Below are 16,233 nucleotides of genomic sequence, written 5' to 3'. Positions count from 1 at the left end.
ACAGTCACCCTTCCAAAAATGACATAATTTACGGTAAATATCCTTAGCAGGAACGTACGGGAAGAAAGTAAATATGTTTTACAATTAATGTGCAATTTGCCATTATTGTAGAAGAATGTTTTGATCTTTTAAAAATTTCGAATCTAGTGTAAATGAATATCGTCTGTCAGTATACCAGATTGATTATATTCCAGTGATGCGAAAACAACGAAGCTATATCCTCAAAGAATTTTGCGTTTTTAAAAACCAATTTGGACTCTTCTTATAGCATAAAATCACACATATAAGTCACCTGTATATTTTCTACACACTTAAGCAAACCAGCTCGTAATAGAACAAAAAACGACAATGGAAAATGCCGCGAGTACCAAGGACGAAAAAAATCTTAATGAGAAGTAATATTTTGAAAATTAAACGCCTAATACGTGACCTTTAAGTTTTAATATTGTTTTCTTTATTCATAAAAGAAATGTAACTTTTCCTTACTTCTTACACAATAACAGTATGATCCCACTTTCCACGCAGTAGCTTACTCGTATACTGCACATGTAAGCACGTCAGGATATCGTATACTATGGACACATGGTTGTAATAAAAACAAATGTCTCGCGAGGAATAAGGATCAGGTTGAGTAAGGCTATACCATAAACCCAAGAAAATATATTATTCCTTTTTAAAAACAACACTTTTTTTTTTTTTTTTTTTTTTTTTTTTGCTTAGTTGACATTAACTAAATTGTTTAAAGATTTCATTAATCTAAGTGTAAGGAAGATAAAATGAACTTACTTTTATTCAGCATGCCCTCGTTAATGAGCAAAACATGAATGAATTAATGCGATTTACTAAAGCCACTGTGAACACCTTCTCCAACATATCTGGATGACTACGCTCTGGACAATTCTTTGTTTTATGTTCCACAATAAGGAGGAATGGCCCTAATAAAATTCCTGACGCATGCACCATCATAGGTACAAGCGAAAAAGTGTTATTGTATTTTCTAACTAAAAATGCAAATTTACCCATGCACCCACTCCCATTAGGCAAAAGAAATTCTGAGTCCACGACCCTAAAAAAAATCCACACATGGGTATTATCTTACTGTCACAAACATTTTTTTCTAAAATTATGCCAAATTTCACATTGTAAAAAACTTCTGCCACTGGGTCTTTGCGTAAGAACAGTCATACTGAATTTATGATGTTTTTCAGAGAGAGCTGTAGTAGCATTAGTCACTGGTACATAAAAGTGGTATGGAGTATTAATTTTGTGCATCTTGTAACTAATTTGACATTTATGAGCACTCCCAAAATAAAAATTGGAATTTCTATCAGTCCTCCCCCTATGACCTCCAAAGGTACCAAATTACCCGCCGTACCCTGTGCCTCTTGTTACCAAAATAATATTCCAGATTTTTACTATCACAACGTGAAATTTCACATTAATTGACAAAATATTGCTTCTTCCGTATGTCCCTGCTAAGGATATTTATCATATATTTTTAATGTAATTGGTGAAAGGGGGCTGTAGCTCAATATCAGTCACTGGCACATGCAAGGAGCATCGGGATATTAATTTTTCATTATCTGTGATCAATCTGACATACTGGATTTTCCGAAATAAAATTTGAAATTTTTATAAAGATCCAATAACTTATGCTTCACCCCCTGTTCCTCCCTAAGGCGGAACATTACCAAAATAATATTCCAGATTTGATAAACGCATAACGTTTTTCTAACCCGACGCCGAGTTTCACATTAATTCAGAAAAAATCATTCTTCCCGTATGTCAATACTAAGGATTTTTATGGTGATTTTTTATTTTTGAAAGGGGGCTATAGTCCCATATAAGTCACTGACTATGCAAGGAGCATTGGAATATTAATTCTGTGACATTTGTGAATAATCTGTCGCTCACTGGCATTTCCGGAACAAAATTTTGAATTTTTATAAATATCCATCATCTCTTGCTTGGCCCCGTATGGTGGTGCGTTACCAAAATAACATTCCAGATTTCAAAAACGCATACTCTTTTGCTACAATGACGCCAAATTTCACATTAATTAACAAAAAATACCTTCGTCTCGTATGTTTCTACTAAGGATATTTATGGTGATTATTTTATTTTTGAAAGGGGGCCGGGGCCCCATTATCAGTCACTCTTAAATGTAAGGAGCATTGGAGCATTAATTCTGTGACATTTATGATTAATTTGATGCTTACTAGCATTCCGAAAATAAATTTTGGAGTTTTGGTAACACATCACCCACCACCTTTTTACGCCCCTTGCCCCCCAAAAGGGGGCGTTCCCAACATAATGTTGGAGACGGCTATACTAGCTTTGTGAATGAGTGTTTTTGCATTTTGTAACAAATACAACTCATTTGCCCGAAAATCTTTACGAATAATTATTGGAGAAAACTCCTTCCGAAATTGAACATTGAATCTCCCATAAGGAAAATGAACTTTTGTGTTTACACCCCCGAAACGGGGTCTAAACAGCAATTTTCTCTTAATTCCTTTACAAATTCGAAAAATTCAGATATTTCTTAATAAGAGTGCCAAATTTTACATTAATAGTGTGAAAACTTCATCTTCTCCCAGTGCTCTAGAAAATTACACGAATTATGGAACAGTCTGTATATATATCACTTGTTCATAGCCCCATCAAACGGTACTTCAAAACATTAAAAATTCGAACATTTTGACACACTCGAAAACAATTATAAAGAAACTATAATCTACCAAAATGTTATTGCTATTAATTTGTTCCTTTATATTATAATTCTGTGCTACCTTTTTAACGATTTTTGAGAATTTCAGACTTTTTGATGTTTGCCAAACTACCATCTTCAAGTTTGCTAATCCAATATTAACTTTCTTTATCGAGTTTTATAAGCCAAAAATGATAACAATGTGCTAGCAAATGCACAGCGTTCTAGGAGATTTATTGATGAAACTGATTCACGTCTGCTTTTCCAGTACTTTCTTAGTTCTTTGAAAGTGAAAAGAGAAATTAAGGTAATTGTATGGACTACCTTGTTCATGGAATAAACTTTATACTTTCCCCTATCTCAACGAAGTCAAGCGAGTAGCTGTTGCAAAAATTCTAAATTCTAGCATTTGTTTTAATGTAAAAGTATCTTTTTTTTTTTCTAATTTTCTTCTTTTCCCAAACATTTTAAAGTAGTCCGAACGTTTCATTAATTAAGGTCGTATGTTAATCCTCGCGAAAAAATAAATTCATATTTCATGACCCATCATCCATTAACTAATGTTACTTTTCTATTGATATATTCTTATGGAGAGGTCAAACAATCAAAAAACTCGAACTTCTAAGTGTTTACTTAAACTTACCTGACTTTTAGGTTTCGGAAACCCTCCTGATGCATCTGCTGGGCTAGGTGATTCCGACAGTCTAGTACTATTCTCTCTCTTTTTCCTCATCTGTTCACGACGCTGTAGAAGTTGCTCGCGCCAACTTTCCCATTTTGCTTCATATTCCCTGTACTGATTCTGCAATAAGAAGAAAAATAAAAATAAAAAAGAGAAATGATAATTCGTTTTATGTTCTTGAAGTTTCGTATTTCTCAAATTTCAGCCTCATCAGAATTGATGAAATACTACCTCACGTGATGTAAGTAACACCACCAACTAAAAACTTCAATAGCACTGAAGCAGCACAACACTTCAATACCAATAGCCAATTATTGAAATTTCCACTCTTGAATAACTCGTTATTGTTACTGAGTGTTATATTCTAGAATGCGAGTAGCCTAAATTTTAGAATCTAGCTTAGAATTCAAATCGATAATACGCATTGGTGTATTATGCTTCGAGAAGTACTGGCTCATTACTATTGGAACACGATGGTTAGTACAGTGGTAAATTCTAAAAATCTGTTCTATAAGTTCAATTAGTTGGTAGATATAAGCAGTTCGTATGTGAATTAAATGCAAATTTATCAAGGTAACAAGTTATGTCTCATACCAAAGTCATTTTACAACACAATAAAGTGAAAGCGAATAGCTTCAAAATCCTTTTTATGGTACTTAACACGCGAAAGTGAAAACAGTGACTAATTATATAGCGGGCTGTCGTAGATCAAAAACAATTCCCGGCTACCTCAATCTCCAGATCAAATCCTGTTATTTCCTTCCCCACTCTCTCATTTAAACTGATATGCTCCTGGTGACTCTCAACATCCTTAGGAGTAGGAGATGAAATGTACACTTCTCTAACTATTTGCTGGGTGAAGAACGGCATTAGAGCATTTGTGAAAGTATTAACAATAACATGAGTAGTTCTTTCCTAAATTTCATGTAACGTTGTGTCTCACATGTATTTATTATAGAACCCTGTTTAACAAAAACTTTTAACTTTGTTCTTTTTTCCCCCCTAATGTTAAAAGACTATTACACTTTGAATTGAGACGAACTTAAAAACGTTGAATTATCAACAATAATAATAATAATCTTTTTGAAAGTACTACATTAGAAAAAAAGCAAGGGGAATATGTTAATACTTTTTGACTTACAATAAATATCCCACACAAAGATCTATATGACTTAATTCAACAGACTGAACGGTAAAGAGGCCAGTTTGTGCTTATAATCCAATTGGAGAAAGCTTTATGGATTAATACCTGTAAATAAATTTACTTCAAATTATGAACACATCATAGTCGTTTTTTGCTGCCTGAAGATCTTAATTTTGTACATGTATTGGTCTTCCGGCACGTAATGCGTTTTCGAGTGTTTCGCACCGTCCTTAAACTTGAAAGACTTATTTGCTTATTTATTTATGCGGATTTTCTGTCCACAACACTGAATTTCAGAAAATACAAAAGTAACAGTTTAACTAATGAACAGTTTTATATTACACACACTTATACGAATAAATTAAGGATAATTCAGAAAAGTGCACGTAGAAACGTATGGTGTACTGAATGGGGCGTGATATCAATTGGGACACCCTATCAAACCGCTTGTAGTGACAGTAGACGAGACACGACACGTAGTGGCGCTAGTCAGACGAATAAAGGAACAGGGCGAATCTGTTGTTCATAGACACTGACAAGAGGACCTATACAGTTGTTCGTGGGTGTGTTTGTGATGATTAAGTGAGGGCAAGCACAACGAATACACATTGATGACGCAACGAGAAACAGGACAATACGGCAATTGAAGGCAGGCGAAACACAGCAGGACGTGCCACGGGAGATGTATGTTTCACAAAATGTCATAACATGCATATGGCAACGATACCAACAGATGACAAACGTGACATCGCACTACAGCAGAGGACATTCACTGAGTACAAACCTAAAATGCCTACAAACTCTAAAACAGACTATTCCAGACTGTAATATTAATAAAAAAACAATCATGGAGAATTAAAACATCGCCTTGCAAAGGCAGCGTACTTCATCATAGTGCACTGATGCAGGATAACGCATATACGTGGAGGTGATGACGTTAGGATATCTTACCGCATAAGTCGAGGTAGCAGCGTGCGTGGCTACTAGCATTCCAACGGACCATTAACATGTACTATTAAGCCCGAAAAGTGCACATGGTACCTTATCAAAAAAATATATATATATATATATTAGTGAACCACTATTGCCAACCACACCGGGGGAGACCGATTGGTGCCTCCCAATTGGTAATATTCGTCTGAAACGGATGATCTATAAAAGGTAACCGAGAAAGTTCTGCTGCTTTTTGTCGAGGTCTGTGTTCAATTAGCCCTCACACCATGAGTTGATAATGGGAGAGTCAGTTGTTTGTGTGGGTATATCTAGCATACTACCTGGTTGTGGCAATTCAGTTACACCGTGAACCTGCGTACGGACAGTGTGAACAATGGATCTCCACAGAGCGTCATAAGGGCGTGTATGTTCTACGAGTTCAAACTGGGATCAAACGCCGATGCAGCGGAGCGGAAGGTATGCTAGGCCTTTGGTGAGGGTATCGTGACTATGCGGACAGTGCAGTGGTGGTTTAACAAGATTAAGAGCGGTGACGAAACACTCGAAAACGCACCATGTACCGGAAGACCAAAACATGTACAAAATGAAGATCTTCAGGCAGAAATTGAGGCGAACAGTGGCCAGACATGTGAGGAACTGGGACTACAATTCAGTGTGATTGAAAAAACCATTCGGCAGCACCTCCATCAAGTTGGGAAGCACAAGTTGGGTCGATGGGTCCCACATGATTTGATTCCATGCCAGAAGGCAACGCGAACAAACACCTGTGTTTCTTTGCTGTCTCGTCTCAGGAAGGAGCCATTTCCCGACAGGGTGTTGACATGTGATGGGAAATGGGTCTTGTACGAAGCTCCACGGCACCATCATCATTGCCTAGCATCCTACGAACCGGTTCCAAAACAGCCAAAACCAGTACTGCACCAGAAGGTCCCCTCTTGTGTTTTTAGTGGACTGTTCGCGGCATCGTGGATCGGGAACTGCTACCAGCTGGTCTGAGCATCAATGCAACTTTGTACTGTCAGCAATTGAGCCACGTTGAAGAAAAACTCAAAACTCTGGAGCCAGCACTTCTGAATCGCAATAGGTCCTCCTGTTACAGAACAACCTTAAGCCCCACGTGGCTAGGGTGACCCGGAACACTTCTACCCCTTGAATGGGAAACATTATTGCATCCGCCATACTCCCCGCACATTGGAACGTCCGATTATCACCTTTTCCATTCCTTGGACAATCACCTTAGAGGATGCCAGTTCAAATTCCTAGTAAAGGTGTAACATGCACTTGATACCTTCTTCGTTTCACAGTCCACGAAGTTCAACCGCGATGGAATTCATGGCCTTCCAGAGCATGGGCAGAAGGTCATCGATGTTGATGGGAACTAGTTTTGATTTTCCAGGTACACCTTAGGTGACATATCGATCTTCTACGGTGGTAGGTGAAAAAGCAAAACAGAGCTTTCTTGGTTACCTTTATACATCAACCATTGGTTTCGGTAATGTACGATGGACTCCTTCCATAAAATTAGGTAGGCAGAATATTAATGTCGATGCATTTTGTTAAACCCTACCGGAAGAGGGAAAGCCTTCAAGATACCTCCCACGCGATACTTCTGGACGCATTTTGACCAATATGTAGGCAAGGTCAGGAACCGAGCCCCTCTTGGTCCTCCCAGTTCCTAGATTGGGTTGCTCTCTAGCGGGTTGTTGGATTCGGTAACTGGAGATCTAGTACTCCAAGGGCGAAATGGCTTTATATATATATATATATATATATATATATATATATATAAGGCTCGGGTGACAATATTGCTTGTGTTGGTAGGCCCAATACAGTATTCGCTACTGGGGTTCTCTCAACCAGTGGATCTAACTGGAAGGCAAAGTAAGGCCAGTCTAGTTTGGAGGTTCGGACACTAAGGTAGTACAGTCTGAGAGCTTAACCCATTATCCGCCTATTGGAGAGTTAATAGGTACGTTTGGTTTAATCCAATTGTATCACAATTGTGAGCGTAGGATGCCATAAGGAAGCGAGTGTATAGGCAGCCCGGCAACTAACGTACCAGCCATAATTAAAGTAGGACTAACACGTTACGGTACTCATCACAAATGGGAGAAATCAAGAGTGATGTAAACATTTCGTATTTAATTTCATTGATACGGTGTCAATCACACTTCACCTAATTAAATTCCCTGACCAAATTATGAATTACCCTGACACTATCATTTTACTTAGTACAGCTCACGAAAATGTCAATTCGTCTTGGAAATGTCATATTTGAAATGTGTTCTTCAGTTCTCACCTCTGTTTATATAGTTATGCACCACATTGCAAAGGGACACAGTAATCAATTTATTTATCTGTAATTTAGCAGTCTTCCTGCACATTTCAAAGCTATCCTTTCCACTCCTGCTTCTTATAACAGTCTTCTTTAACAGTCATCACAACGTAACACAATTTAATGGCAGAAACTTAAACATATCATACACTAACGAAATACACACATTTTCACAATGTTTTACACAAGAGTTTGGAATTTTTTTTTTTTTTTCATACAATAATTTTTTGTCTGGTACACAAATGATAAACTGAAACCGTCATCACAGACATTATACAACTCACCACATAGACATAACTTTCACTGAGTAATATTACACGTTCACGAACAAGCTCCACGTATGTTTTGATACTGTCTTATACATCTACAAACTTTCATTTGATTTTTACATAGTTTAGCGTCCCTTTCAACAGCGAGGCTATATGAGACGTGGGTCTACAGCTTAATGTGGAATCCGGACCAAATGAGCTCCCGCCAGGAATCGAACCGGGTCTTCCACGCCAAATGCGCGTACGCTACTTGCTTTTTCCACGAGGAAGCTCTAACATCTACAAAAGATTTTCACGATACATTGTGACTTTGCTTACAAAAATAAACTACCGAGAGCATTATCACAGACGACACAATACTACTTTTAAGGACCTTAGTCTCTTTTGTTTAATCATACTTTTTCAGAATGTCTAGATCACGGGATCCCGGGAATATCACGGGAAGGACCTGATACAAAATCATTAACAATCCAATATAAAAAAACTCTTGGATAAAGGTTTTTCCCTGACTTTTTCCGACCGGTAGGCACTCTGACTGAACAAGCTCACAGGGGAGCCCGTAATGTCTGGTATCGAGAACACAGTAGATAGACAACGGAACAGTGGGTCCCAAGCGCTCTTCACAGATGTCTCGCTTTAGTCTTCTGAGTGATTCGTGTCGTGCTATCTGGAGGGAACCAGATATCAGGTATCACCATACTAATATCCTCGAAAGAGGTTCGTATGGAGCTGGTGATTTTGGTGTGGGGCTGGATGTGCATGGCTGAACGAACATTCATTCATGTCTTAGTTAGAGGAACTGCAACAGGTCTGGTTTACCGGGGTATCGTTCTGCAAGAGTATGTCCGCCTTTTGCAGGGTGTTGTGAGTCCTCACTTCATACTGATCGATAATGCTACGCCATACGACCTGCCATCGTGGAGGAGTACCTGGAAACAGAAGATATTCGGCTAATACCGTAATTGGAGAGATCGTCCAATCTCAATCCTACTGAGAACGCGTGGAATGCCTTCGGCAGACGTACGGCTGCCCGTCTTCCATCTCACTGGATGTTTCCAGTGCTCCATCAGGCACGAAGAAGAACTAGGATTTCAGTAACTTCATATTTCAATTTAATGGAGTACCGCATCGTTGGCACATTGAAGTGTGTTGCTACCTGAACGGAAACTCTCACACCGATGGACTGAGCGGTGTGTTAAAGATGTAGTAGCACTTTTCTCATGGCCTTCTAAATCTTCAGATCTGTATTATTTTTAAGGGACATGTACAAGACACAGTATGTGTGCTTAAATTATCGATAACTATACATGAGCTCCGGAATCACGGCTGCATTTTCGACTTAGTAGAAATATAGGGTGCATGTGGGGCGAACTAATTATCATATGTGTGTCATGTGACGAATGGAAGCCACATCGAATATTTGTAACAGTACGTACGAAATTTAGACTATTTCTGTATATTTCATGTACTATTCGTTATTGTATGTGTTATACATTATTTGATACAGTTCTTTTAACTTTTAAAACTGATATCATTTATAATCACCCTGTACTTAAGAAATATATCGTCATAGTCGGGGTAGAAGTCACTAAGTCGATATTAGTATTAAGAAGAAGCTATTTCGAAGTTAGAAAATTACTGATAAAATCGATATGCAATATTAATTAATGTCAATGTATGTTTTATTAGTCTTACGTTCTTACTCCTATACATAATTTCATTGTTCTTGTGCTGTTCCGTTCGCTGTATTAACATATAAAACCCTCACACTTAGACAGTTAGTGACTTCTACCAGAACGATGACGATGTACTTTGTAAATGTAAAATGCATGAACAAATTATGAAAATTTTCCGAAAATTTTTCCTTTTCTAGATACGAAGTTGTGTGACGATACTACTAAAATGTTGTGAAGTTAAATACTAAACTATTAATACTAATACACCTACTAGTACTAACTGTTACATGTCAGAATTACAAAATGATCAATCATATGCTTTAGGTGGAATATTATGATATACGGAGCAGTAATATGGACATTAAGAACTACTAGAAGCTTAAAAAAAAAATGAATCTTTCAGTTAAGTCCCATTATGTCCTGTAGACTAAAGCAGACGGATGGTAAATGAAAGGAACAAAAATGGAAATAATTGGAGGAACAAAAATGGAGGAGGAAACGTGAGCCCCGAGTAAACTCACGGACACTATGTTACCTACCACGCCCTCACATGGTCTGTGATGGACTCAGCGACCCCTGAACTATCAAGTCTTCTAGATGCTTTCAAATATATGTATCAGAAGAATGGAGAAATTAGCTGTGTCGAACGGAAAACTCATGAATAATATTAAAAATGTATGAAAGTATGATATTGGATATAGTTAAAAGAGGAATAGAAACAATTTAGGAGATTGACTGAGAAGAATGATATTCTAAATCAAGTGACAGAAGGAGTTGTGGAAAAAAGAGAGGGAGGGAGGAAACAATTGGTGAAGTTTTAAAACACTGTTAACTCCTATGTCAAAAAGACGGCCATAGGCAGAGATTGTAATACTTTTAAGCTTCTCAATTTACAGCAAAGGAACTGGCAATGATAGCCGAATAATAATCTAATCACAATGAATGACGCTTCATTTAACGAGTCTTCAAAACCATTCTTTACTCAATTTATGAGTATTTCAGAAGAGAATGAACACACGTTATAACCCATACTTTATAAGCGGTCAGTAAGGCTCAACAATTAACTTCATGGAAACCAACCTAGTAAACGAAAGAATGAAAAAGTAACACGCTTTTGTTTACAAGTTCTTTGCTTTTATCATTGTTTCTAGGTTATCGGTGTGTGGGGGGAGGCGGGTACTTGTTAAACAGTGCCACCACTGTTGCTGGCGCAGTTCCATTGTCATGTACTTGTTAAGTCTTGGCCTGGTTGAAGTGAAAGCAAGATAAACTGACAATGGCAATTTGGTGGATGACAATAATACACCAAAATCGTGCACGAGCATACATATGAAAGTATGCTTCTTATTTTTAACTACAGTAACGTATTTATCTTGGAACTTTAGACAAATAAAATTCCCAATCATTAATACCAAACTGGCTCATATAGGATGCACACAAATTACTGGTCGATTTTATATGTTTACCAATACTGAAAACAGACAAAAAATTACAGTAGCGAAAGTAGCATTCTACAAAAACAGATCACTCTTAACTAGCACTTCATATTGGACTAAGGAAGAAGCCGGCTAAGTGCTATACATGAAATATTGGACTGTATGGTTCGGAGATTGGACTTTGTGTACCGACTGGACACTTGTATGATAATATGTGGAGCGCACACTGAATGCCTCTGAATTAAACAGAAACTTCATGACCGTATCTTACAGATTTTATTACTTTCTTGAGTAATGAACATATAACTACAAAATCGACTACCAGCTTGCGCCCACACTGTATAATGACCAAAATATGTTAACGAACTGATGTCGCAGAAGATATTTTCTCGAACAAAGATAATCCCTATATTTAGATAGAGCTCTGGCCGTACAAAACATACTTGATGATTCTACACAATCACTAACGAGTTATCTTGTCAATATTTACAGCCTAGTAGTCAGTTGGAAATTCTCTGAACAATGATGGAAAAAAAAAAGATATGCTGATGAAAAAAAAGATATTGCAACCTAACAGGAAGGCAGAAAAGCACGGAAAAAACACCAGAATGATCTATGCCGAAAATATAGCTCTAATAATTTCAGACTACGCGGTCAAAAAAATTATGTAGGTACGTGCGGACAAAACTTCACGATACAAAGAAATATAATTCAGAAGAGAATACTGTAACACTTTGTGCTTACGTATCTTTAATGTCAAATATAAACAAAGAATAAAAAGAACAAAATAAAGAGAGAAAATAACTCTAAGGAAGGAAGATCTTAAGTGGTTTATTTCCGAAGCCATCAGCCACAATCGAACTTACTAAACCCAATGATTGAAACGGTTATCACTGTTATGTGATTTTCCAATAATACAAATACCTTTATACATTTGACAACACTTCCTAATTCTAATCAAAATGGCAACAGAAAAAATGTTTGTAATACCACTCATTGTCTGAATAATTCTTCTCTCCCAACTAAGTAAAAATATATAGTGAATAATGTGATCAACAGCAAAATATAGTAGACCTATTCTATTAAAGGATAATTTATAAATATATAGGTATAACAATCGGTGAATTGATAAATAAATATACTCTAAAATCCATGAATAAAATGTTTATACAAACTTCAAGCCCTGCGATGTGAGAAAACTTGAAATTATTTATTTCGCCAAGCAATGTTTTGGACTAAAAATATATTGCTAGTTGTATTGTGGCAGTTACCCATCAATATGTAACTAATGCATTTGTAAAAGTTAACTTAGTTTGATTTCAAATTTACCTTTTACTCTGCAATACGGAAATAAAAGCACCACAACATTCTTCACCACTCTTATATCTTGGAAATAACCCACACGGTCAGTAGATATTCACCGACTCCGAAAAACAAAGCAACTTTTGTAAGATTCAAAATAGGAAATGGAGTTACGAGTCACATGGAAGAAAACAGAAAGAGCAAAGAGGACATGAACCAGGAAGATACAATATCGGAGTCAAAATAAATGATTGAGAATTGGTTGAAAATGGCATCAAGCCTTGATCTCACCCTCCGTCTGAAGTTTATTCGTCTGTACTGTTACTACTTCCCTTCTAGGAAAGAAAAACTTCATAACTTTACCAAACCGCAGCATCAATTTAGAATTATCAGCCAATCGAATACACAATGTTTGACTAATATTTAATTTGAACTGTGTACGTTATTTATATCAGAAAATTACACTTACAAGCCTTTCAAAGAACCTATAGCGTATATGATTTCACACTTCGTAAAATATCACGAGCTACTACCAAAATCTGCACTACGCATTGTCTCTACAGCAGTATTGTCTTATTTTTCCAAATGTTCTGAAAATTATAAAAAGTCGCACTGCAACACGGAAGGAGCGGAATTTATAAACAGAATAGTGGTTGGTGATGAAAATTGGGTGTCGTATGTGGATACTGAGACAATACAACAGTCAATGCCATGGGCTCATACATCTACAAACCGAAGAAAGCCGATCAAATTTTGTCAGCGAGGAAGGTAATGGCAACCGTGTTTTGGGATCTTGTTTGTCGAATTCCTGGGCGTAGTACAAGAATCAATTCTGAACTTTACTATTATAATACTTAAAGAAAGCAAGACGAGCCATCTAGAACAAACATCGCGGTCTGCTAACATCTTGGACTATGTTCTCGCAAGACAATAGAGACTTTTCGCCTCGGAACTCACCAAACACAGAATCTTTTATGCCACTTCAAATGAGATGTGTTTGATCATCCCCAGTTTAGTTCACTTTGGCTTCTTCTGACTTTCATCTGTTCACTCATATGAAGAAGTGGCTTGGGACACAGTACTTCGCTGACAAGAATCTTCATAATGCTGTAACAGGTTGGTTGAATTCCCAGACGGACAAATTTTATGCAAAGGGAATTACCGTATAAGTGGTGAAATAGGATAACAAGTGCCTGAATTTATATGACGAGTGTTTAAAAATGCAGGATGTACTTTTCCGATGGAAGTAAATATACAACTTTCGTATCTATGTGGGCTTTCTCTTTACAACCATATGGAGTTCACTTTTCGAATTACCATTGTATATAGTCAGAATATGTTTCATGTCCTTACGCTGTATGAGTGAAGTTCTAGAAGATGGAACCTACAATTCCAAAGCAGAATTTAGCCATTGGAGCTGTATCCGGAGCGTGACACACACAACCGACGAGACACTACAAACATCGAAAGTAAACAAGATGATACGTGAGCCTACGCATTTGAACCCTGTCGCGACATAGGGTCTGATCATGAGCAAACAATATACAGTGTACCATTCTTAAGGGACGCTTTATTGTTTCAACTTACTACCATCGAATTTTTTTTATCATGAAGTCGAAAGGGTATGAGCGTGGAAGTCCTTATAATTTCAATTATTTTCCTGGCATCTATGATTCTCCCACTGAGTATATATTTTGTACTATAATTCCCTTACTAGTACCTTACTTGCTCATCTTCTTTTATCTTGTTTTATTAACTGATTTTACAAACAAATATCTGAGGACATTCTTAATTCTGTTGCTATTCACATTTAGGACTTGCGCTAATTTTAATTTATTTCACCTCTCAATAGCTTACATTATTCTTCTTTTCCTTTGCTTTCTTTAAAGCACTGTTACCTCACGGGACTGATAATATTTAGGCATACCGTTAAGGTGATCTGGTACCCCTAGCAACCTTGAAAGTTAGTCCATTTAAAAAGCATTGCAAAGTTTTTCACTATTTTCTTCATTATTATTAAAGTTACAAACGTCAAAATTTGAACAAACCTAGAGGAGACACATATCTATGTCTTGTGTGTTTTAGATTTTGAAAAAAACACAGTAAGGAAACTTTTATCTTCAACTTTGAAAACATGGCAACAGTAAGACCAGAACTCCCTGCGACGGTATAGTTTTTCCTTTCCGCCCGAGTCGAGCGGCAAGTTCAGTTCTCTGCCTCGCTCAAGTTGTTCCAATCAGGTGACTCATAAACAGCGGTACAACCGAAACCTTCTTTTCTCATCTCTCCCCCTCTCTTTTTCTTTCTTTTTATTCTGCGAATTCCTGGAAGGGTAGTTGTCACTTGTCAGCTTATCATTTCCGCAAAATAACATAGTAGATGTCAGTTTGTGATCTTTGGGAAAGATTATAGAAAAAATATTGTTGGAATCAATCTAGGACAAAATTACCCTTTGAAAGTGAGGTCAAAACCCTCTCTTCAGAAATAATTGAAAGATATTTACATGAATATTTTTTGAGGGAAATATGATCAAGTGAAATGGCATGTGGGCAAAATTCCTGGGGCCTGCTTTTTTAAAAATCACTTTCCTTCTTTGTTGCTTGTCCACATGGCCACTTCTATACTATCCCCTAGAACTTTTTTTAATTTTTCATGCACATGTCCGGTGACAATACAAGATTGTATAAATTACCATATACTCATGTGTAATGTCCATATCTCCCTTTTCCTGGGAGCGGAGAAGGAAAAAAATATAGATCCATGTAATGTTCACACTAGCATTTCCTAATTTTAGATTTTTTTTTCTAATAAATGAAGTTCGCAAGGCGCCTGAAGGCTGTGTGATTCTACCTGGGTATCATGTGCATAGATACACCCTTCAAATTCGTATGAAATATCTTGTGCAAACTTTCACTGTGAGTTCGAACAGAAGAGAACCAAGTTTGATAAAATGTTGCGTGAGCCGTTACCCAGCTTTATGTTCTTGTAAGTAAATGATGTTGGCTTAGTTTAAAATTGAGCAAGATTAGAGATGCGCACGAGACAAGATTTGTGGTTGTCTCGTCTCGAAAATTTGCTGTAAAAGTGATGTCTCGACTCGAAAAATGTATATTTCTCTATTGGAAAAGCCGTGTCTCGACTCGTCTCGTACGCATACCTAAGCATGATTTAGTAGTAAATTTATTTTGCATTATACAAATTTGTTTAAATTATGTAATATCTGTGAAAACCTTGTTGACCAGGCTCGCAACCAGCCACTGAAGTTTGGGGAGCATAAATATGCTGGGGGGGGGGGGGGGCAATCGTAACAATTCTGGGTCTCCGTATCAATGTCATAGGATGCATTGTGGTTTGAGGGGCTAAAAGTTTAGGAAGGGAGCAGGCCCTCTAACCCCCGCCGTAGTTGCACAACTATTCCTCAGTACCGGTACTTTATTTCACAAAATAAACACCACTACTTTATTTCGCAAAAAAAAAAAAATCTTCACTACGTTATATAAAAATTGGATAACTCGACGGGTCAGTGTGCGAATTGAATATTTTTCCCAGGGCGGATGAATTTCACTCATATACGCACCCAGCCTTCACACACGTAAGAGTGGGGAAAAGTTATTCCTGTCTGGAATGAAAATTTTCTCTTGCAGGGGGATAAAAATTTCTCAGAGGAGAAATCCCTGCCATCCCCTCGTCAATTAGCACATTAGGACGGGCCTCTCACAATTTAT

The 16,233-nt window shown here is 37.2% G+C and overlaps 1 protein-coding gene across 3 annotated transcripts in view; it reads right to left on the bottom strand.

The window, feature by feature from the left end:
- Window positions 1-16,233, bottom strand: part of LOC145676843 (uncharacterized) — a 118,556-nt gene that overhangs the window by 86,369 nt on the left and 15,954 nt on the right. For all 3 annotated transcript variants that reach the window (XM_081747630.1, XM_081747631.1, XM_081747632.1), the window contains one exon: window positions 3,354-3,512. In XM_081747630.1, coding sequence (XP_081603756.1) covers window positions 3,354-3,512 — 159 coding nt within the window. The remainder of the gene's footprint in view (window positions 1-3,353; window positions 3,513-16,233) is intronic.

The sequence above is a fragment of the Thermobia domestica genome, unplaced genomic scaffold (genome assembly GCF_964235325.1).
Source record: "Thermobia domestica unplaced genomic scaffold, izTheDome1.hap1.1 HAP1_SCAFFOLD_423, whole genome shotgun sequence".
NCBI lineage: Eukaryota > Metazoa > Arthropoda > Insecta > Zygentoma > Lepismatidae > Thermobia > Thermobia domestica.
The sequence above is the reverse complement of the archived record's forward strand: the minus strand, read 5'-3'. Positions and strand labels throughout refer to the sequence as shown.